Source organism: Silurus meridionalis, chromosome 17 (genome assembly GCF_014805685.1).
Source record: "Silurus meridionalis isolate SWU-2019-XX chromosome 17, ASM1480568v1, whole genome shotgun sequence".
In the NCBI taxonomy this organism is placed as follows: Eukaryota; Metazoa; Chordata; class Actinopteri; order Siluriformes; family Siluridae; genus Silurus; species Silurus meridionalis.
Window position 1 is genome coordinate 22,627,372 of NC_060900.1, and position 24,953 is coordinate 22,652,324.

The 24,953-nt window shown below is 39.9% G+C and overlaps 1 protein-coding gene across 1 annotated transcript in view; it reads right to left on the bottom strand.

Annotated features, from left to right (window-relative positions):
- med27 (mediator complex subunit 27) overlaps positions 1–24,953 on the bottom strand; it is a 74,867-nt gene that overhangs the window by 4,222 nt on the left and 45,692 nt on the right. Inside the window, exons 5-7 of the mRNA XM_046872137.1 lie at positions 9,213–9,320; positions 2,796–2,837; positions 113–190 (exon numbers count right to left, since the gene is read on the bottom strand). Coding sequence (XP_046728093.1) covers positions 113–190; positions 2,796–2,837; positions 9,213–9,320 — 228 coding nt within the window. The remainder of the gene's footprint in view (positions 1–112; positions 191–2,795; positions 2,838–9,212; positions 9,321–24,953) is intronic.

Genomic DNA, 24,953 nt, shown 5'->3' on the forward strand with positions numbered 1-24,953 from the left:
TAATTTGTCACCTATCTGTATGTCAAGAGCGAGAAGGGGTCTATGCAGGAGCGCAGCAGCACGGAGGAAACAAGGGTAGAGTTTAATTAAAAAAACACCAGGAAAAGCTCACCATGAAGGAGCGCACCACCACATCAGGCATCTGGGGCAGCTGGTAGTGCAGCAGGGCTGTGGTGGCATGGTCCGTCACCTGGACAAAGCGAACACCGGGAAACATTATAAGCCGGGGAATTATGTTTCAGTGCATTAAGCATCGTCATATAATTGCAGTCAACGTTCTCTTTTGTCAGACTGGCTTTCACTTTAACTGGATTTTAGAACTGTGATTGATGATGTTTGTCATTTTCAAGTCACTCGCTGATGATCGCAGTGTGTATTTCTGGGCACGGATTTGTAAATGAAACCCCTGCCGTATGTGAATGATCTATAAATATAGATTTGCAATCGCGTATCTGGCTCCAAACATCAAGACAAAGTGCTATTGGTGTGGCTCAACAGGAAGGAGAGTCACGAATGCACCCTGGCTCTTAATTGAAGTTAAGAGTATAACCTTGAGTGATTTTTTTCTTTTTCCCTTCTTCTTCTTTCTGCTTATCCTGTCTTACAGGCTCGACATATTGTACAAGTCATCTCAATTTTCATGTTCCGGTGTTCTGCCTAGTACTTCCTAACCGTATGTGCGGGAGAAGCAGTCTGATTTCGACCATCATAAAAATCAGCCATATCACAGACCACCTGAAAAAGGGCATTGAGTCATTTGCTGAAACGTTAAACCCATTTCCAATCTATATCTCAGACACTGAGATTAATGTTATTGTTTCATTTCCCAAAAGCTCCCCGTCTCCTTATTACTTTCTCCAAAGCCTCATCTTCCATCACTAATGCAAGAGTCGTGAGGTACTACAAATGAACAGTTTCATTCTTCCAGATCGTTTCCACTCCGTCATCATTCGCGGAGTAAAAAGCTGGGAAACGAGTCATTTCCGAATACCAATTTTGCTCACAGGTTTGATGCGTGCCACTGTATACCGAGTGCTCTGAACTATGCGATAAATTATAGGGCTGTAGCGAGACTGATACTGGTATTGGGTATTGGTCTGATTCTAACTCTTTAAAATGTATTGAGGTGCACAGGACTCAAAATACACTGACTTTTTGAGTGTCTTTGCACATACACTTAACTTGCACAGACTCAAAAAAAAAAAAAGGAATTGTTGTTTTTATTTATTTATTTGTTGCATTTTTCTTTAACATACCTTCAAATTTTTTGTATTTTGTAGTATTTATTGCATGCTATATTGCCTATGATTGTGGATAATGGATTTGTCGGTCGGTCCTTGGGGTCAGAGCGCAGGGGAATCCATGATACAGTGCCCCTGGAGCACAGAGGGTTAAGGGCCTTGCTCAAGGGCCCCTAGAATGGCAGCGTGGCGATACTGGGGCTTGATTACCTGACCTTCTAATCAGTAGGCCAGAGCCTCAATCACTGAGCTACAACTTCCTCCTGTGCTAATTAATTAATAATAATAAAATACCAAAGAAATATTTCATGCTAAATAATGTTCCATGATGGCCTTCAGTGTGTAAGTTTGTGGACACCTGACCATCATGTCCAGATGTGGGTCTTCAACCAGACTGTACTGTAAGTAGAAATGTCTATATTATGCTATAGCATTACAATTCCCTTGATTAGAATAAGTGATCCAAACAGGTTCTAGCAAGTTCCTTGGCACAAAGTGTCCAAGGTTGGAGTAGAAGATCTTGTAAACTTATCCATTTTGAATACTGTGGGAATAAATTAAAGACCAAAAAAACAACCACTTCCCGTCTGTGCGAACACGATGGGAGAGATGAACTAATGTGAACTTCTTTTGTGAGCAAGAAGAACCGCAGTGCAGTTCTCTCAGCAGTGATGAGACGTTATAGTGGGTCCTGTCCTACCATTTCATGTGGCTGTGTGTAAATGATCACACGCGGGTAAGGAGAAACCGTGTCGGAGAAACCACGACTGCTCTCTCAGGTAAAACCTTTTCCCGAGTGTGATTCCTCTGTAAGCTTCAGTGAGCTGTACACACTCTCTCTACATCCCTGTCTTGTGCTCTCAGTCCCACTGTAAGCTGCAGTTCCTCTCTCTCTGTCAATCTCCTACACGATCTCTCACTCTCGGAGAAGATGTAAAGCAGAAAGCCAGGCGCAGGAGCGCCGTCTGCCCAGAGGCTTCCTGGGCTTTAATTCCAGTCTAATGAGATTCAGAGAAAGAGAAACATAAAAGAAAGAAAGCAGCAGACTGAAACTAAGGGTAGGGGGTGTACTGAGGGATGCAGGGATAGTGGTTTGGAGTAAAACAGGAGGGGGGAAAACCCCACAAATCCAAATGATGGCTAAGGGATAAAAGGAGGCCTGAGCATTGGTGAGGAAGACGAAAACATGACTTCCATCAGGCTGAGAAATGGAGATCTAATTAGGACCTACTGTAAGATTCTACTGATGAATGATTAAAGCTTTTCGCACCAGCAAACCAAGTCAGACTTCGGCAGCAGGAGAAGTCAAGATAGCGGTAACTTTCACAGGCCAAATGCATCGCCTTACTCTCGCTGCGTGACCATCAGAGAGGACTTTATAATGCATTACAGCTTGAAATATGGTCCTTCACATGCCTGCTATAATTAAAGACCACACTCAGGCTGAAGTGGGGATTAGTGCAGCATCCCACCGGCAAAATTGACTTTTTCCTCTTGTAATATATTATACATAATTAGGCTCTGTGTAGACTCTTTATACACTGGTTCACTTACCTTTTGAAATGCTTGATAGTTGGACTTTGACCAGATATCCAGCTGAGAGAGAAAAAAAAAAGAAGGTCGATTAATTTCTCTGTGTTAATCTACCCCAACAAAGAAACTCGCAGGTTTTTTTTTTTTTTTTTAATAAAATGTAGAACTGCAAAGGGAAGGTTAGATTGCTCGTCGTATTTTTTTTTGCCTCTCGCAAAAGGTGAGGCGGGTAAATCTGCTCTCAAACTTCATCTCCATTCACCTCTTCTTCTTCATCTTTTTTCGGCTGCTCCCATTAAGGGTTGCCACAGCGGATCATCCGTCTCCATACCCCCCTGTCCTCTACATCTGCCTCTTTCACACTAACTACCTGCATGTCTTCCCTCACCACATCCATGAACCTCCTCCTTGGCCTTCCTCTTTTCCTTCTTCCTGGTGGCGCCATCCTCAGCATTTTTCTACCAATATAACTCATGTCCCTCCTCTGCACATGTCCAAATCATCTCAATCTCTCTTCCCTCACCTTGTCACCAAAACGTCCTGCGGTTGCCTTTATTTTTGTACGGAAATTAGGTAAGTAAGTGTCACTTTATACCACACAATACTGCACATGGACACTTTAAGGACAATCACAGTAAATTACTTTAATCTGTACTCCGTCAATATCTGCCATATGCATCCATCCCTTTCTAGAATTTGTGTGTATATACATATATTTTTTATACTTTTTATTTATTTACTTTATTTTTTATTCCTATATTTCTTTTTTCATGTTAAAATGTCAGACAGTTTCACTGCGTGTCGTACTCTGTATAAATGTGTATGGGACAAATACAATTTGAAATATATATCACCAGCATGAGTTTCCAATGCAAACAGCCTGCCCTAGAAGTACATTCATTCTCAAGAGGGGAAGAAGAAGCAGACAGGCTGATTTACTTATTTGAAGAACCAAAGCAAAAAAGGTTTACTTTTGAGGAGCTTTATGAGAGCAGGATATTATTTAAAAAAAAAAAAAAAAAAAAAGCATTTGGGACATTAATTAAGCTGTATGGACAGTTGGATCAGTACAAGGATGTGAGATGAATAGTATTGGCGGAGAGCAGGGATGAGATGGTTATCAAGCCTGCTCTCTAACTTCTCCACTGTTGGTCGAGTTGCTGGTGCAGAATCCAGACTTACCAAACTACAAACTCGATTTTTGGTGTACTTTTACATGTGTCAAGCAAAATGGCTGGCCAGCGGCAGATCAGCACTGCTGAAACACCTGAAACAACTCGTCCTTCAGCATCAACCCATCCACAGTCAAAGAAAATCCCAGCTTTTTTTCCTCATTCTGATGTTTGATAACATCAACCAAAGCACTTTAACTTGTATCTCGGATTTATTTAATGCAGGGGTCCCCAGACTTTTTTCTGTGAAGGCCACATCATTTTTATCTTTCTTTAATGGGGGCCGGGTGAAAATCACATGGGCCGGAGTGACTACCAGTATTATTGTGGAAATGTTATGATTTTAAATGTATTTATGATGCCTCAATGAATAAATAATCTTAATAAATCAAAAGCTATATAGACTATAAAAAACATCATTACTACAATTGACATTATTTCCATATTCACTGCTATTGAAATCAAAACATGTACTCACTGATGCATAGGTTGGTGGGTGAATCTAACACATAATTAAGATATGTTAATAAGAAGAACTACACAGATAGTGGATTTTACAGATACTAAAAAAATTAATCTAAGTTGGATTGTACTGCCTAAAAACCAATTAATCAACCGATTAATTCATAAAAAATCTAACCAAAACACTATGTAAAATAGTACTGAACTTTATTACCAAGAAAAAAAAGTACTAAATCATGAAAATGTGCAAAAGAAAATAAATATCTAATGATATAATTAACAAATGATAAATAATAAATATAATATAGCGCTCTCCGTGCAGCGCGCCATCTCAGATGTAAAAACAAACAGCACGTGGTGTCAGAGATTCGCCTCTAGAGGCCGCTCTTGCAATAACAGCGGAGCGGAAGCCGGAAAAACCATCGGTATGGATTTCTGCCTACAGCTGATAGTGTCAGCAATCAACTATTGGTGCCTCAACCTCAATGAGTAACTAAGGGACATTTCTGTTTGAGAACTAACCTTAATTATCAAATACAGATCATTTAATTTTAAATATATAATACCATATGTTTAAAATTAAATTGTAAAAATATGTCTCAGAGGACCGTTCAGAATGTGGGGGCGGGCCGTATTCGGCTTGTGGGATGTAGTTTGGGGTAGTAGTAGTTGCCATGTGCTTTTTTTCCCCGCCTGTTTTTCGAATGTGCGTATAAAGTGTGTGGATATTATTATCCTTACATTTGTTATATGATTATTCTATTATGAGTATTAATTTAATATCCCACAAGTTTTTCACTTTAAGTATTTGCCTACAAGAGCCGACTTAAGTTGCTGTCTATCTCTCATCTCCATCCGGCCGGTCTTACGGTAAAAAAAACCCTTCTCCTCATCAGGCTTTTGTGATAAGGTCATCAGAACAGGTTCAAAGGCGATAAGAAATCAAAACGTTCCCTGAAACTAATATCAAACAGGGTCGGTGTCAGCGTTTATTAGAGAAATCAGATGCCATCTCCCCACTGTCCCCCAACCCACTCAGACATGCTGATGCCCTTTGAAGTAGGAAGAATGCCCGATCGCAAATTACCCAAGAGATGTCGGAGAAAGTCTTTGAAGCCCCACTTTGAAAGTGCAGCTATCCTTCGCCTATCCTTCTCTCTCACTCACTCATCCATCCGTGCTCCCGTTTCCTGTCTTTTAGTCTCCCTCACACTCTTCCTCCCTTTCTCCACCAATCTCTCGCTCTCTTTCTCTCTTTTCCCTTGTGAGGATGCCTCATCAGCCTCTGCTGGGAGTCTTGCGTCGGGGATTAATGGCCTGTGTGGTAAAACCTGATCCGAGGGCTTAAGGTGGGAAGATGGTGCCGGCAGAAAGGCAGTCAATAAGCACAGCTGACTCCTGAAGCTTGTGTTCCCGTGGCCCAGGTCACCTCTGAGTCACCTGCAGCTTCAAACAGCAAGCCGGATCAGCAGCTTTTCTCCAAAGCCTTCTCAAAGAGTCGGTTTTGTACAGAAACATCTTGTTTAGTGACGTTCAAACGGTGCAGTGCGAAGAAGTAATCGCCCCCAAAGACTGCTTTTTGTGCAGGAAGCTCTAAAGAGCCTAAAGACTCGGACTACTTTTAATACAGGAGAGAAATAATATAAAGAGTGTGATTCTCAAATAAATAACTGCTCACTCCATGACTATGGATGTTCTTTATCCCCAAATGATCTCTATAGTGAATACATTCAGACATATTACTCAAGTACTCTGATCTGAAGGTGGTTTCAAAAGCTATTCAGATGATCACAGGTTAAAGGTTAAGAGATGATAATGAGAGGATGCAAATCAATTATCAATTATTAATTTTATATATATTATATATAAATATATATATATATATACACACACACATACATACATACACACACACACAGGTAGTCTTCTACTTACGATGGAGGTACGTTACAACGACCGCATAGTAAGTAAAAAATATTGTAAGTCGAAGATGGTGCTATGACCGTGACAGTGACAGCCTGATTTATAATTTTCATTTTCTGATCCAAACTTCTTTTTTTCACTACCAGCAGGAGACATACTTGGGCGCTTGGAAGACATGCTTTTATCACTAAAATTGCTGTTCGAAACAGAAAAAAACACACACTGAGACAACTTTACTCCGGTGACCGCTAGCGAGAGTGGGGCATCCTGCATGAAATGTAAAATATTTTTACAATTTTGTCTTATTGCTATCGTCATCAAAAGAACGGAAAAAATCGAACCATTATAACTCAAGGACCATCTGATAAATAAATAAATAAATAATATAATATATATATATATATATATATATATATATATATATATATATATATATATATATATATATATTGTCTATGGAAGGATTTGTGCTCTCTTTCATTGCTATATATATATATATATATATATATATATATATATATATATATATATATATATATATATATATATATATATATAGCAATGAAAGAGAGCACAAATCCTTCCATAGACAAATAAAACACTTTGGATTGGATTTAACCATGAGAATATTTCATACACTGCAAACCAAATTAGTGTCTGCATTTTATGGAAAATCAAAACAAAAGTTAAATTTTTTTTCTGACACCTTTAACAAAAAGCATTCAAGTTCCAGCGGGAGTGAAGAAGTCAAGTGCCACCAAGAACAAACGCCATAAACAGTTTGTTTGGAGAAGTTTCTAGAAAGATGAAGGTGAGGTGTGGAAGGCGCCAGTGGCAGTAGGAGTTGGCTTCTTTTGCAGCAGAGGTTAATCATTATTGCTCACCACAGACACACGATGTGCCCGGCAGCCCAGGGCAACGCATCATCCTGACAGTGAGTTCACACGCTTCATCCCTGCTACCGTTATTAACGCTGATCAAGGCTGCGCACGGCTTTGATGGCCTCCTCGTATTAGTGTCACCTCGGCGCGTTCAAACGGCTCGGTTCGCCGGGAACGTGAGAGACGCGATTCGCCGGGTTCAAAACGAATAAGCCACTAATGTTGAAAGTGACGTGTCGAGGTAGAGGCGATAAATAGTGGACGACGTCTCACATCATTCGCTCTTTTCTGTAGCGAATGGAGAGCTCCGAACACATCTGAATTATTAAAACGCACCACAGAGACTAGTGTCGATTACAAGAAAAAATCATAGGATTTCAGATTGTTACCTAAGCCACGAGAACCAGTGCCCTTACAGAAAAATAGAAAAAAAAAAAAAGACTTCAGAATGTCAGTATGACCTTGCACACAAAAGACCAGAGAACACACAGAGAGTGGGAACCATATTAAGCAGCTTTGTGTAAAAAAAAAAAAAAAAAGGAAAAAAAAAAAAATTAAATAAAGATTTATAAAAACGTAGAGATTATTATTAGACTAGGTGGTGGCTTTGGCCCCTGCTTTAAAATGTGTTATGACATCACAACCATCAGACTCACACACACACATACATACATACACATACTTCTTTTTGCAGTAAAAAAAAAAAAAAAAAAGCCAAGATGAGGAAAGCAAAAAAGAAGAATACAAATAAATAAAATAAAAAAATGTGTTGATTTTTAAGGATTTTAATATTTTTATTAACTGGTTTTATTTTTAATAGTCATACATCAAACACAGGAGGATGCATTTTGGTGGTCATTTTTATTTTATAAAAATAAAATAAAGATTTCATATTATAAACCAAAGGGAAAGTTGCTTGAATGTACTATTCCTGTTTAAGACTCCAGCCAAGCCTTCATGTTATCAGATGCCCAAATTAATAATGAAAGCAAAAAAAAAAAAAAAAAAAGGAAATGAATTAATAAAAAATTAAATAAATAAAAAAGGAGGAATGTCCTGAAAGAAAAGTTGAGCGGCGCTTAATAGTGCAGAATTTCGGTTTGGATGCAAAATGATCGGTTTTTGAGTGATTCTCCTTGGACCAGAGTTTCGATACATCACATGTCTAGGTCACGTCTCATGTCTATGATTATCATTTATGCCATTTTGCAGACTAACAATTATCTCATTCATACAACTGAGCAGTTGACGGTAAAGGGCGCAGCAGTGGCAGCTTAGTGCTGGTGGGATTTGAACTCATGACCTTCTGATCAGAAGTCCAACATCTTAACCACTGAGCTACCACTTCCCTGAGTAAACTAGAGAATATGTAAGAATTCGAGAGGACCCTCCACATGCAGTGTCCTCAGGGAGGAAACTAGAGAACCCAGAGGAAACCCCTACTGCACACGAAAGTGGAAGATGTTGGCCTTCTAATCAAACAGCCGTAAGTTCAAAACACAGAATGACCAAGGTGCAACTGCTGGGGCCCTTAAGCAAGGCCCCTAAAAATATAACCTCTGCTTAGTTGTTTACATTAAAAAAAAATTGTAAGTCTGCTCTGGATTATGGGGCGTCTGCCAAATGTATCTGCAAATGTAAGTATATTTGACTCTGAAATGTAGTGAAGTTAAAGTAAAAGTCTCCCGAATGGAAATAATTCAGTATGGTAGAGATACACAAAAATTTATTTATGAATTACATCAATTCTTTTCTGTCCACCACTGAACCACACAGAAAAGTAATATCATCAAAAACTTCAGGGGTCCACTGTCTACGGGAGTCTTTTAAGGTACAGCACAATAACGCACTTAGCAAAATATCATCTAATTACTGTTTTTTTGTCTATTGTTGTTTTACTGGAAAGCACGCTATAAATATAATTTGATTGATTGATTTCACAAAACCTGAGCATAGATTTCATTCTAAACACTCAGATGGAGCAGTGCACCCATAAGTACCTTGCCATCCTCGGAATACACGTTCTCGTGGTATCCTCTGACGATTGTGCGGTCGATGAACAGGCTCCTCATCACCACAATGGCTTTCAGCACCTTTCCCAGGGTCACCTGCACACAAACAGTAGATCTATGATCAGCTGGGTTTTCAGAAAAGACTTCAGTCAGGCCTTAGAGGTAAGCTTGAGACTTCTGGGTGTATGTGACCAAAAAAAAGAAAGATGGGCAGCTTTGCTCTTTTGCCAAAGATGAAGCCCAGGTTTGTGTGAACAAAAACAGTGGAGATCTCTCTCTAAATTATTAACAGTGTCCTCTCAATAGCACCATTCAACCTGTTTAAAGAAGAGCGGAGTCTGACCCTACCGCTGACCGAGAGAGACAGAAGCGTATTGCTGATGAGACGGACCAGAAGGGATTGCGAGTAGACTTGGGGGGTCATGGACCTCCTCAAGGAGGCTTGAAAAGGAGGAGCACAATGAGGAGCAGTGGGATAAAGTTCAGCTTATCTAAACAGAAGAGTAATAGAAAGAGGCTTACATTGTGCTTACACACAAACACATCCACATAAGAAACTGAACTACACACAGTAGTTTTCAGAAGGTCCCCAACTGTTTGCAAGTTTGTACCCCCACTGTTTTTGCAGTCAAAGGGAAAAAACAGAGCACTACATCTTCTTGAAGTGTGGAGCTTAAAAAATAAATAAATAAAAAGTAATAATAATAAAAATTATATATATATATATATATATATATATATATATATATATATATATATATATATATATATATATATATATATATATATACACAGTGAGGAAAATAAGTATTTGAACACCCTGATATTTTGCAAGTTCTCCGACTTAGAAATCATGGAGGGGTCTGAAATTGTCATCGTAGGTGCATGTCCACTGTGAGAGACAAAATCTAAAAAAAAAAATCCAGAAATCACAATATATGTTTTTTAAACTATTTATTTGTATGATACAGCTGCAAATAAGTATTTGAACACCTGTCTATCAGCTAGAATTCTGACCTTCAAAGACCTGTTAGTCTGCCTTTAAAATGTCCACCTCCACTACATTTATTTTCCTAAATTAGATGCAGCTGTTTGAGGTCGTTAGCTGTATAGAGACACCTGTCCACCCCATACAATCAGTAAGAATCCAACTACTAACATGGCCAAGACCAAAGAGCTGTCCAAAGACACTAGAGACAAAATTGTACACCTCCACAAGGCTGGAAAGGGCTAGGGGGAACTTGCCAAGCAGCTTGGTGAAAAAAGGTCCACTGTTGGAGCAATCATTAGAAAATGGAAGAAGCTAAACATGACTGTCAATCGCCCTCGGACTGGGGCTCCATGCAAGATCTCACCTCGTGGGGTCTCAATGATCCTAAGGAAGGTGAGAAATCAGCCCAGAACTACACGGGAGGAGCTGGTCAATGACCTGAAAAGAGCTGGGACCACCGTTTCCAAGGTTACTGTTGGTAATACACTAAGACGTCATGGTTTGAAATCATGCATGGCACGGAAGGTTCCCCTGCTTAAACCAGCACATGTCCAGGCACATCTTAAGTTTGCCAATGACCAGAGGAGTCATGGGAGAAAGTCATGTGGTCAGATGAGACCAAAATAGAACTTTTGGGTCATAATTCCACTAAACGTGTTTGGAGGAAGAAGAATGATGAGTACCATCCTAAGAACACCATCCTTACTGTGAAGCATGGGGGTGGTAGCATCATTCTTTGGGGGTGTTTTTCTGTAAATGGGACAGGGCGACTGCACTGTATTAAGGAGAGGATGACCGGGGCCATGTATTGCGAGATTTTGGGGAACAACCTCCTTCCCTCAGTTAGAGCATTGAAGATGGGTCGACGCTGGGTCTTCCAACATGACAATGACTCGAAGCACACAGCCAGGATAACCAAGGAGTGGCTCTGTAAGAAGCATATCAAGGTTCTGGCGTGGCCTAGCCAGTCTCCAGACCTAATCCCAATAGAGAATCTTTGGAGGGAACTCAAACTCTGTGTTTCTCAGCGACAGGCCAGAAACCTGACTGATCTAGAGAAGATCTGTGTGGAGGAGTGGGCCAAAATCCCTCCTGCAGTGTGTGCAAACCTGGTGAAAAACTACAGGAAACGTTTGACCTCTGTAATTGCAAACAAAGGCTACTGTACCAAATATTAACATTGACTTTCTCAGGTGTTCAAATACTTATTTGCAGCTGTATCATACAAATAAATAGATAAAAAAAATCATACATTGTGATTTCTGGATTTTTTTTTTTTTTAGATTATGTCTCTCACAGTGGACATGCACCTACGATGACAATTTTGGACCCCTCAATGATTTCTAAGTGGGAGAACTTGCAAAATAGCAGGGTGTTCAAATACTTATTTTCCTCACTGTATATAAAGTGAAATATACATATATTGCCCAAACCCATATGGAGGCATAACTACATACTAAATATTGTACATAGATATAGATATGGTTAAGAAGGATATAAGATAGGATAAGATATGTTACGATACGATACGTTATGATACAATAGAACTTTAATTCTACTGAAGGAAATTCATATGCCAGAGACTGCTTCAGAGTACAAGAAGAATAAATATAAATGAAATATAATTGAAAATAAAATAAAATATTCTAAATACAAATGTATTCAAAAGTACAAAAGGTGATCAGGAACTAAGAACATATTGCAAATAATATGACATTCAACATGAGAAACTGCACATGTTGTGATGTTGCACATGGTAAAAAATTACTACGGTGGCAGTGAAGTGTAAAACACTAACAAATCAGAAAACAAATAAACAAATTAGAAAACATTTTATTTTGTTTTCGGATTTGTTAGTGTTTTCTAATTTGTTAATTTGTTTTCTGATATGTTAATATGTATGATGAATTGCACCATTGACTGCACCCCCAGGCCTCCTCACCTCACCCATATCAGTACCTTCCTTTACTAATACGCTTGTGGCTGATGAGCACAAATCTAGTGGAAGATCTTCTAGAACAGTGGAGGTTATAATAACCGTGAATGGGGACTCAAGCCTTTGTGCATATATTGTTGCAGTTCTCATCAACCCAACCTGCTACAACTGTCATAGTCACTGTGTAGCATCGGATTTTCAAATCGGGATTAAAGTGGATTTCCGTCTATAGTTTTTGTTGTTCTACCGGAATGTGATCCTCTCTTAATTTCTGAAATGCCTTTTGTGATCTAGTTGTGATTACAAAATAAATGTAGGTTGAATTGTATTGTGTTGAATTCTATTCACGTTTACGGCATTTGGCAGGCGCCCTTATCCTGAGCGACTTACAACTGAGCTTGAGGGTCCCAGAAACGGTAGCTTGGTGGTGCTGGGATTAGAACCCATGACCTTCTGATCCAGCGTCCAATGCTATAACAGCTTTAGCATCTTTCCCACATTATATATAGCGAAAGGTATGTGGAAACCTGACTATCACAATCAGTAACCAGAAAATGAAGCTTTATTAGATTTAGGAATCCATCTGAACAGGGTCAAGGTCTTAGCAAGGTCAGTTTCTAGTGTTTTTGTTCCCTCTATGGAATATCAAGCATACAAATTATCAACAAGGCAAACTAGATTTGATGGCAGTGAAGGCTTCACAGGGATTTTTAGGGGGAAGAAAGTAAAAGAAACCATGTGGAAAATCATGTTACTATATGCCAAGGCCTTGTTCTGTGTGCTTGAGCTTCTGTGAGGCGTTTTTATTAAATTTGCGGTCGTTGGAGCGGCTTGGACCGCGGCCTCTGCTCTCTTCGGGTGGCTGACGCCGCCGTTCTAAAGCTTCCGTCCATTACCACCTACAGCCTCCATTGGGAGACATCTGCCCCATGTAAATTGAAATATTTTTCATCAGAGGCGTGAAGCCTACAGGGCAGGGGAAAAAATGAAACCAACACCTACGAGTTGTTTCTTATCGCTCACTGTGGCCACCACGCAGCAAGGAAAGGTTCAAACTGCTTGGCCAAGATTTGAAAGAAAAGATCCACCGAGTGTTATTTTAGGACTCGCTGTATTTTGTATTAAAAAGCAGGCGGTTTTCTTCTCACACACAAAAAAAACCCCCAGCACGTTTTACCTGGACTGCAAGCGGAGGGTTTTAATGGAGAATGATGATGTTAAATATGGAATTAAAATGATCATGTGTCAGTATAAATGTCAGTATATGTGATCTCCATTTGATCCGTTGTTTTGATGCATGGAAAAGAGAAAGAATGTCCCTGAGGGAGTCAAATCTCTTCAATCTCCTGAACAAATACGATACATCCGGGTAAGCTTTAGTACTCTTGGGGGGTGGGAAGGTCAGACTAAGCGCAGGGGTCAGATTAAGCTTGGTTCCGATCACCGAAATCGTGCGATATCTGCATGCACCTCCTTACTGCCCAAATTTGCAAATAAATTAATAAAATCTCACTTTTTGATGGTGTTTGTCGGACTATTATTGCATGCAAAATTAAATCTAAAGCTATAACATAACATAGATAGATAGATTGATTTATCTATCTATCTATCTATCTATCTATCTATCTATCTATCTATCTATCTATCTATCTATCTATCTATCTATCTATCTATCTATCTATCTATCTATCTATCTATCTATCTATCTATACACACACACACACACACACACACACACACCTTAAGTAATACAATGAATATATATTCATATATATCTTCTAATCTTTTCAGTGCAAACACACAGTGCGAACAGTGAAATAAAAAACCTACCAGGAACATGGGATTACCTTTGGAGAGAAAAAAAAAGCGAAACTTAATCAAAATTCGGATGTAATGTAATACAAACACTTTGTTATTGTAGATTTTTAAGTAGACATCTTTCACCTTCACGCATTAACATATTTACACACATATCCGTACTTTCTACTTGTAACATTTTTAAAACAGGCTCGTTACTTTAGTTTAGAAGTGATCGATATTTTTTTACGCGCCTTTTTTAGCCCATCAATCTATTTCCTGTCATTGCGTGACTTTTTCAATCTACCACTGGTGAATCATTTCCTGGCTTTTACGCACCACAGACGTAGACTAGCCTCTGAAGCTAACAACGAGCAAGACGGATAACAAGAAGTCTGGGGTTAATGTGAATGAGACAGAGGGAGTCAGTGATGTAAACATGACTGAGAACAGACACGTTCCTGATCGCCATCATCTTTTCTCTGCTTGTGTTCTATATGGTGGCTGTTCAGCCTGGATGCATTTATTAGGTAACAAAATTTGAAATTCATTTTTATTATATTATATTATATAATGTGAGGTCCAGTTACCAGCGTGACACTTAAGCAGGTAGTAGTAATGGCTACTTTTCACTTAAATACATGTCAGAGCTCAAACTTGTTTACTTTAACTTGAGTGTAAAAGTGCTCAGTACTCTTTAAAACATAAGTATCTGCCCTTCTACTTGAGTGAAGTATGTTTACTTTTGCCATCTCTGAACTGAAGTAACAATTAATGCATGTGCATATCTTTTTAGTCTTTTAACTGTTTCAACGCAATGTGGGAAGCACTGCCACCTACAGGTGAACTTCGAAACAGCGGCGTATGAAATAGTGAATTCAGCAAAGTTCTGATACCGGTAGTATACAGTATATACACCGGTATCCCTAGTGTTTTGCAAACGTGCCGTTTGTACACTCTTGTTGTAAGGCTTATTGTGCTTTGTGCTGTCACTTGTCACTGCAGGCATGGCCAACTTCAGAGGGTGTTTTCCCCCCAATCTGATGCTGAATCCTTTTACTTTGTTTTGTTGCCTCACCCGGAAAAAATTCCAGCAAGAAATTGGTTTGCGCAGAACAAATAGCAGTGAAACTACAGCCATCTGCCTGGATATCTGAGAACTGTATCTGCACATGAACACAAATGATGGCAGCACACACACATGATTATGGGCTCAAACGCGCCAATTTAGGATCATATGCGAATACAGACATGGAAAACCGATACAGCATCTACATACGCAGAGACGTCATTAGATTAACAAGCAATAGAACCTGAAGCTGTTTGAATTGAGGTTGAATTGAGGTTGCCCCAATGTTGCACCAGCAGACATTAAAGCGAAGTCTATCTGCAATTCAAGTCTAAATTTTAACAGCTCATTCAGGGTTTAATCCGGTGTGATGGAGCATGCTACAAGAAATCAACTTCTAAACCAAAAACCCCAAGTGGAGGCTTGAAACCTTCACGAACAGCACGTCTCTGAAACAACAGGATTTCCTGAATACATTATACTGGCTGTTAGCGTGAGCTGAGGATTGATCAAAGGCCTCTGAGCTTTATGAAGAGTCCCGTTTTAAATATCTCTCCTCTTTACAAGAGGCCACTACAGTCATTTATTTGGCACAGTGCCAGAGGAATAACTAATGCCTGGATTCTTTGTAAGGATGAAGCAATGAAAACCCATTATAAACACCTCCAGCTACATAACGACCTCGAAAAGATTTAACTTCAGAAGTAAGCAAAAAAAAAAAAACCCCCCAAAAAAACGTTTTGTATATCACTGCAATCACCCACAACTTCAATTAAATGGTTTCACTATAACTTTCTTTCGGCTTCTCCCGTTAGGGGTCGCCACAGCAGATCCTCCGCACGTTTGATTTGGCACATGTTTTTACGCTGGATGCCCTTCCTAACGCAACCCTCCCCAATTTATCCAGGCTTGGGACCGGCACTGAGAGTGGCTGGGGATGGTTCCCTGACCGGGAATCGAACCCGGGTCGCAGCGGTGGGGGCGCTGCATCTTAACCACTAGACCACCAGGGGACCTATTAAATGGTTTCACTATACCCCCCAAAAAACCCCAGATTAAACGTCACTAAATTCCAAATCCTTCCATTGAAATACATTTTATTAACGTGTGATTGGTGCAGCACGCATTTCCGTTTGACCATTTTTATAAAACATTTAATTAAATAAATAAAGATGAAAGAGGCGAAATTAAAACCTTCAACCCTACTCATACATACACACACATATATATATATATATATATATATATATATATATATATATATATATATATATATATATATATATATATATATGTGTGTGTGTGTGTGTATGTATGAGAGTAGGGTTGAAGGTTTTATATATATATATATATATATATATATATATATATATATATATATATATATATATATATATATATATATAATCTCCACCGAAATGTTATTTTTAATCACTAAACATTTGTGTTTACTGATACCCCAAGTCTTAAATCGGCAACAAAATGCGGCAATTAAAACTGTCCGTGTGGAAACAAGGCAAAAGTTTTGTTTGCTGTCCTGCTGATTTAAGTCATTTTAAACACCAATAATTACTTTGAAACCTTTATAAGAATATTTTGTTTTTATGATCTTTGCTGAGTTTGGTTTTAAAAATAATAAACATACATTTGCTAAAAGCATCCATATTTGTCCATGGTCATTTGGTTAGAGTATTTAAAACATTGAAAAGTACTAACTTAAGGTACGTTATGTAAGACTTTTGCTTGATCCTGACCAAAAGGTCGGCCCCCCCCCCCGAGAACACAGCATGGATGCCCGAGAGGGGTGTGGGCCAGGATGTGGGCCCTAACACGTTTTCCTCCAGGACTCACGGCAGGGGACTAACGACCCCGCAACCCCCCTTTCGAGAACCAGAACATTTCCTGGAATACAGTAGGCTCCCCGGAGAGCTACCCTTGGTCTTGACCACCACATCTCCATACAAATGGTGGATCTGCAGACAAGTGTCTGACCCCTCTTCCCCTCCTTTTCCTGTTACATCCTCAACACAGAACATTCTACAGCACACCGGATGATTATGTGTAAGAAAGGTCATATCACATGTAAATAACGACAGAAAATGTTCATGTTTCATTTCTTTACAAAGGTTTATCGCGACTGGTACACAGGTCCCATTCCCACAGCAATAGAACAAATAATAAAAAGGTTTTAATAAAGTTAAAGAAAACATAACTCTATACAAGGCGTGCCCACTACAGATGTATACAGGCGAGGTGCCTCCCACAGGTCTGTAAGAACCAATCAATGCAAACTTCCATGACTAAATAATGTTTACATAATGCTTACTCTATCTGGGTATTTAAGGAGAACTGACCAACAATTCAGGGAATCTGTAAACAGATATCCCGCACGATTACTGTGTGTAGTCTCGCACCAGGTATGAAAGGTTTATATTTCCTGTTTAAATGTAAATACTATTGGTTTGTATTTATGTTTTATTTTAATTGAACTATAAATTGGCTTTGAATTGTGATTTTCTTACCTGGTTAATAAATTGTTATGTTTAATTTTATTCTGTGTTGCTCGGTAAATGTTGACACTGCAAGTAATAACGTTGCATCCGCAGTTACCGTAAGGACTGGAAATCAGGCTAGGATCGGCCTAAATCCCAGTTAGATAGTGAATAACACATCAACTGAGGATTTTAGAGATACGACTAGCACTTGGCGTTAGTTTAAGTGTACTTAGAAGCGTGGAGGCTAACAATATGTATTTCCGCTTAGAGTAACATTTCTAATCACTCTAAATAGGGTCAGCCTCAACCTCTGATTATTTCAATATTATTCTATTCATTATCTGTGGTTAGAAATAATTATTGTAATAATTAAGTGTCACCTCTAAGGGGACTAAATAAAGTATGTTTAAAGTTGAGCACGCAGAGAGCGGCCGCTTAAGCATATAGTCCAACCTCTGGCAGCGACCAATACTGATTCGCTTATGACCGTTGACCAGTATGTTAATTATAGGGCCCATACTAGGATCTTGTGCGACTGTGTGAACCGAATGAACGTGTGTAATGCCAGAGCTTAATCAGAATAACTAGACAAACATCCATCAAAATTATACTATTAGTAAAATAACAACCTATGCAAATATTTATTGTTTTATCTAAATGGAGTCAGATAAAAGGTCAATAACAAAAATGAAGTAATATATTAATCCAAATCGTATTATCTAATGTGAAAGGAAAGATTAGAACGCGCGAGAATCCTTCGCCACGCCTCTGGAAACCGTCGTTGGACCAGTGGGTGGTTCCCCGCCTTACAGTTAAGAACAAATGTTTGACTAATTTGCGATTAATCACGCAATGTCCAAATATATATATATATACACACACACACACACACACACACACACACACACACACACACACACACACATACATGAGTACACCCCATCACATTTGAGCAACCATTGTAGTATCTTCTCAAGGGACAATCCTATAGCAATAAAACTTGGAAATGTTTTAGAGTAGTCAATGTGCAGTTTGTATAGCAGTATAGATTTACTGTCCTCTCAAAATTACTCAACAGAAACCCATTATTGTCTAAAAGTCTGCCAGCAAACTTACACCCTAAGTGATAACAGCTGTATGTTGTGTAACCCTGCATGGACACATGTCCTCTTCATCATGTTCATGTTTTTGTCTGCTTGACAGGATAAAATGTATCTGGGTTTCATTTCTATAGTATTGTCTCTTGAGAAGATCTACTAAAATGGTTATATATGTATACGTGTGTGTCTGTACGTACATTCTGTAAGAGCAGAGCCAATTTTTAATGTCAACAGCTATTCTAGGAAGGCTTCTTCAACTCTCTTCCCGAAAGGCTGTGCTGAAAGCGAGGCGCTGGCGCGGGGCCTGGTGCGAGCTCAATGCTGAGGACAATAGAAGTTCGTTAAACTTCGAGGCATCCTGGTGCGGCTCGCTCGGCGAGAGAAAAAGCACACTCCCAGGAGGAACAGAGCACCATGGTGGCAGATGGTGCTTTTTATTTGGAGCGAGAGTGGGCAGAAAGAGAAGCAATGGAGAGAATGTGGCAGGAAAAAAAGAAAGGAAAAACGGCAGTGACGAGGGGGGGGAGAAAAAGAAAAGGACGAAAGCGTTTCTAAGCAACAACTGAATGCTGCCGCCAAAATCGGCTGCAAAACAGGAAGTGCGAGGTGCCAAAGTGAGGCAGTCCTGCATTAGCTAACCTCACAGGCCTGCATGATGTGTTCATCGCGTGCGGGATGGGTGTCATCACGAAGACTAACACCAGGATCTTTCCGCTGTGGATGGCGGGACAGGACGGGGAGCTCGGAAAGGCTTGCTGTTCACTGCTGATGCGCTTCTGGAAGCGACTTTGATGCTTCTGAGGTGAATCTTGGGACGCCGGCATACTGCTGAACCAGCTGGCTCAGACCTCTTCAACCACTCAGCATTAATCGGACTTTCTATGCACTCTTGCTGCCAACTCTGGCATCACCAACATACCCACCTCATCAACTTTTCTCTCGGCTTCTTATCCTGCGCTGAGGAACATAGTGGTGCCGCTCTGGACTGGCTATAAACAAACTTTTCTTGAAGCTCGGATCCTACGGTGACCTCCGGATCCTCGTGTCTCAGCACTATCTGAGGACGTTCCAAAAAATCTGTCGATATTCCAGAGCCGGAAGCCGAAAATGTGTTCGCGTGTTCCCTGAGCCATGCCCTGAGGAGGGCGAAATATTCTTGATGTAGATCAATAGCAGCACAAGGTCACTTTTAGATACAATTAAAAAGGCAGGGCTCTAAAAGTACCAAAGAGAGACGGTGCAAGAGAGAGCAAGGCAAGGCAAGGCAAGGGCACGACAAAGTCACCTCCTCTAACACTGTTCTTTAAAGATGGTTATAAGACTGCGGTTGTGGTGACCCCCAGATCAAGCATTACCGCAACCTGCCACTCGGAACGTCAAGAATATTAATTACGGCACAGGTGAACCCAACCTAGGCATTTTTGCTGAGTCTGTGACGCAACCATTCCAAAGTTCAATGACAGCATCCAAAAAAATAAAAAAATCTCTACACTGAAACATCAGGGTTATCATTGAAAAATGTATCATAATACAAGTTCTGTTACATGATACATTTATAAATGACCACTATTTCTATAAATAGCAGTTTCCGTAAATAGTTCTTTAGGCAGGTTTCAAATTCATCCGTTGATTGTCAGTAACTTATTTATCCTCCTCAGGTTTCAGTGGATGAGAAGGAATACTGTGTACACAAATACATCCTCAAGACTGGATTAATAAGTAGCCCAGGACAAATTTGGTGTCTGTGATATATTTTACCTTTTTTTTTTATTTGTAGCTGCTCCTTGAAGAAGAAGAAAAAAACAGTTACAAGTGTGTGTAAGAACAAGTATTTGTATCTCGAATAATATTTGACCTGTATAGTAGAAGCTACCACTACTCACTATATTTGAACGTGGTTTGCGTATTACATTAAAAAAAAAGATGCTAGCTAGGGTCATATTGACGTTAATTTTTACCACCCCATGCCAGAATAGCTCCCTATTTAATATTATTCCACTCATCCAATAGGACTTTCCGCTGTATTATGCTAATGGAGGCCTGTGGCTTGAGTCTGTGTTTCGGTTTGAGGAATGTTCAGGAAACTTGAGGTTAGGGTACAGTGCAGTACACTCGAGGTTTTCCAGTCCAACTGTGGCAAATCATGAACCTCAATTTGTGCAAACTGTCATGCAGGAACGTTTAGTTTCATCGAAGGAAATTTCTAATTCTACAGCACGCAATGACATTCTACGTCGAGCATCAACAGCAGTCACTTCTCCAGAAGTCTGAGCTACAGGAGCTCGTCTGAGGGTCAGTCTTTGCTCCCCACGTGAATCAATGAGCCTCGGCTGAATCATGACCCTGTCGCTGGTTCACCACTGTTCCTTCTTTGGAGCACTTTTGATAGATACTGAGCACCGCAGTTGTGTGGTGGGAACACCACAAAAGAGCTGCAGTTTTGGAGATGCTCCAACCCAGTCGTCTAGACATCACAATTGGGTTCTTGTCAAACTCAAATCCTTACGCCGGCCCCATTTTTCCTGCTTAAAACACGTCAATTTTGAGGACAAAATGTTCACTTGCTAACTAATATATCCTACACACTAACAGGTGCCATGATGAGATAATCAGTGTTATTCACTTCACTGCTATGGTTTAGGCCATGGGGCAAAAGTTTGCTAAAGCCCTACATTCGGGTATAATAAGCAGGTGTTCACAAACTTTCAGGCATATAGAGAAGCTTTACTGTGTGATGCGAAGACAGGACACCACATTACAGTTCTGTGAAGACCACAGATAAAATGTGCTCCGACAGAAACATGATGAGAAGACTATAATGATCATAGTTGTATTAACGTCCTGTATTGTACATGACTAGCTTTACTTATTACATTTTTTAGACAAGTTTGGTTTCTGAGCAAGCAAAAAAAAAAAAAGGACTAGACGGGATATTGGATGCCATTAGCATAGCGAATTGATTAATCACTGTAGTCTGACCCTGACCAGCCCGCTACTTCATTATAATGCAACACACATTTAAATATTCAAACCTTTTTTTATATACAAGGTTTATGGTGAATTCTAGGTAATATCATATTCCAGAACTCAGACCACACTACAGAAAAAGCTAGAGATTAGCATTCTAGATTTTGGTTTGGAGCTCCCTTACGGTGATCGCTGTTTAACATACATGCACGTTTCACCGAAGTTACATCTCTTAACTCCTGCTGCGTGAAGCTTTGCGGCTCCGCTTTTGTACGTCGTTTGATGCGCGCTGCCGAACGAGTGACAGGATCTAGTTAGTGGCAGCACATGAAAAGGCTTCAGATCGCACTTAAAAACACTGCGCTCATCAGGAGAAAGGCGCTCGAGACATATACGTTCCAAAAAAAAAAAACAGAACATATTGGTGGGGGTGGTGAAGCTGATGGTATCAAATGGGTGAGGAAAATGAGGAGAGGGCCTGAGGAGGAGGCATTTGTCACTCTCATTAGCATCTCCTTAATTACGGCTGGGCAAGCTTGCCTGTAAAGGATCCGGGTCTCGCAGAGGACTGGCTCGTTCCTTTTTTGCCCTCAATCTCACGCCCTAGTTAACGCTGCACATCTGAGACACGAGTCTAGCTGAGAAGTAAAGAGGTAAGCAGGAGGGTTTTGTAGTATCCTGTGAACTTATTGCAAGCGGGACGGCGTAGACAAAACATCTGCGCACGTTTGTGTTTGTTATGTCTCATACTGGGGGAGAGCCCCAGGACCCTATTTACACCTGGCAATTTCAACCTGGTATGTTTTACCCACATGCATTTACACTCGTGAAGCTTATTTACCAAACTATTCCCTGAGCTGACCTCTTTTTCAAATCATTTCCATGCTGAAATATCAAATATCTCTTAGTCCGTGTTCTGTGTGGTCATAGTCTCTGCTTTGATTGCTGTATACATCTCATTAGCCAGAACCTTGGCATCAGCTTCACACACAACACATACAAAATGGAATCGACAGCCAACGAGCTACAAGCAAGCAAGCAACATCTTCCCAGCACATCTTCGGCTAAATATATAACTCAGAGTTCTGGAAGTAGCTCGGAAATTGTTGGCAAAATCGTTTTCCTGCCGACGGAATGATGTAAAAGGCCTGTCTACGTTTTCCCCGTTTGCAATTTTATTTTCAAAAGTCGATATTTTTGGAGTGGAAATGATACGATCAGATATCGACCCAGCACTTCAAGCTGATATCCGCCCTGGGACGTAGTTTGAAATCCCCAGACCCAGATGCTTCTTTGATTTTCCATTGGCATTTTGGATTCTGGTTATTATTTGTAGATCTGATGGATATCTTAAGGCATTGCTTATTTTAAACTGGAGAGGCCGCTCAGTCTCGGCGGTGGAAAACGAACCCCTAACTTCAAAGCATTGCAGTGTGAACGAACGACAGCGAACGCACTTTGAGGACGAGCTCCTTCTGCACATACTCAAGTAAAGTAGCTAAAATTATCCTAATTTCATCTTCGAAATGAAAGCATGTAATGAAGTGTGAAAATGGCCCATGGGTGGATTTCGGATGCTGCCCATAAGACTTTATACTGGTACTTTAAAAGACGCACTGGCAGGGGCATTGTGGGTAAGAAAAGGTGTACACATGTACATTACAGCAGAATGAAATTATTTCTTTGCATATCCTAGCGATGGGATACTGAGCTCAGAGCACAGGATGAGCCATGATGCAATACCACTTAAGCACAAATGGTTAAGGGCCTTGTTTAACGACCCAAAAGTGTCAGCTTGGCATTATTGGGGCTTGAACCCCAGAGTTTCCGATTCCGTTTTTCTATGGCCAGTGTCAATATTTCGAAATCAGGGCAGCCAATGGGCGATATATGATAGAGTTTTTTTGGCTGCTTTGTTTGTCTGAGACCCCTATTTCGTTTCATTAAGTCTAATAGTTATCGAACAACACAAGCCTCTCTAATCAGTGCTTTTGTTATTTGTCTGTTAGGAATGATTGCGGCGAGTGCAAACGCTGCTTGCTTTATATATTTACAGATGTGGCCTTTGTGGTTTGCCCCTTTGGATGCCGAACACACACTACTGCCGTCTGCTGGTATGGGAGTATTATGCTCACTCACACAAGCGCAGAATGTACGTGCGCGGTTTGGTGTGTCAGATGCGCCTACATAATAATAATCGGCGATAACAAAAAAAAAAAGAAGGCAAAAATCAGTCTGATTAATCGTCCGGCCTGTCAATCAGACGACCTCCAACCTTAACCACTGAGCAACCACCTCCCTCACACAAATAACAAAACAGATAGTTTGCTGTTTTGTTCCGTCCCCAGTTCTGCTAGGTGGCATACACACAGTTCTAAATTGCCCACAGGTGTGAAGGAGTGTGTGAATGTGTGTATAAGGATCCGTTAGCGCATCAAATATTCTTATTTTTATCTGTATAAGGACATGAATTTTAGGTATAAGGTTATGATTATTATTTAGACTTAAACATCATCCACACCGCGTGAACAAATGTTTTACGACTGTTCCGCTAAGCTAGTAATTGTAGGCATCTAAACTACGATAAGCCTTTGCTTTTCTCGCGTGTAGGCTCACTCTGTCTCAACCAGATGATTATACACGCCTGAATACAGTACTTCATGAAAATGTTTATTGAAAAGGTGTCGCTTTCATGTCTGATTTAGGGGGTCTGGTAATTCCATGTTATTATTTAGAAATATCATCATAAGTGTTCTGTTTTATCTAAAATTGAAAAAGTCATGTTATGTTAGTTATTTTCTTTTGACAGGTCCGTGCTTTAAAAATGGCACAGTATCATTTCAACACGTTTGTTATTGTTTACTTCTTTTGAAATGGTCTATAACCGTTGGCTTTATTTCCCATTGTATAAACCAACTAGTAGCCTCATTTTAAATACCATGGCCCTGATCAGGCAGTTACTAAGGATGAATGAATGAATCCTGTATATGTCAATAAACTTGTTTTTTCTTTGCCCTACAGGATTCTTATACACCCACACAATTATGCCCTCATGCCCACCCCAGCATGTACCAGCAACCCATCCGGGTGTATCTCTGATTTTAGGGTAGACTTCGGATCCACCACGGCATTACTGCAGATGAAAGAATGAATAAATAATCCCTCGTTTTCGTGCTGATTTTGCAGAATTATAATTAGGTAAGCTGTAAATAGGAGTCAAGGAGAAAACTTTTTTTTTTACCCTACCATAAATAAATAATAATAAAAAAAAATTCACGTTAGAATATTTGGCCATCAAGACCAGTAAGTTCAAATGAGAAAAAGTAAGTCAGAAAAGTAGAGGAACTCGAAAGCAAACACCGAATTTGGGGTAA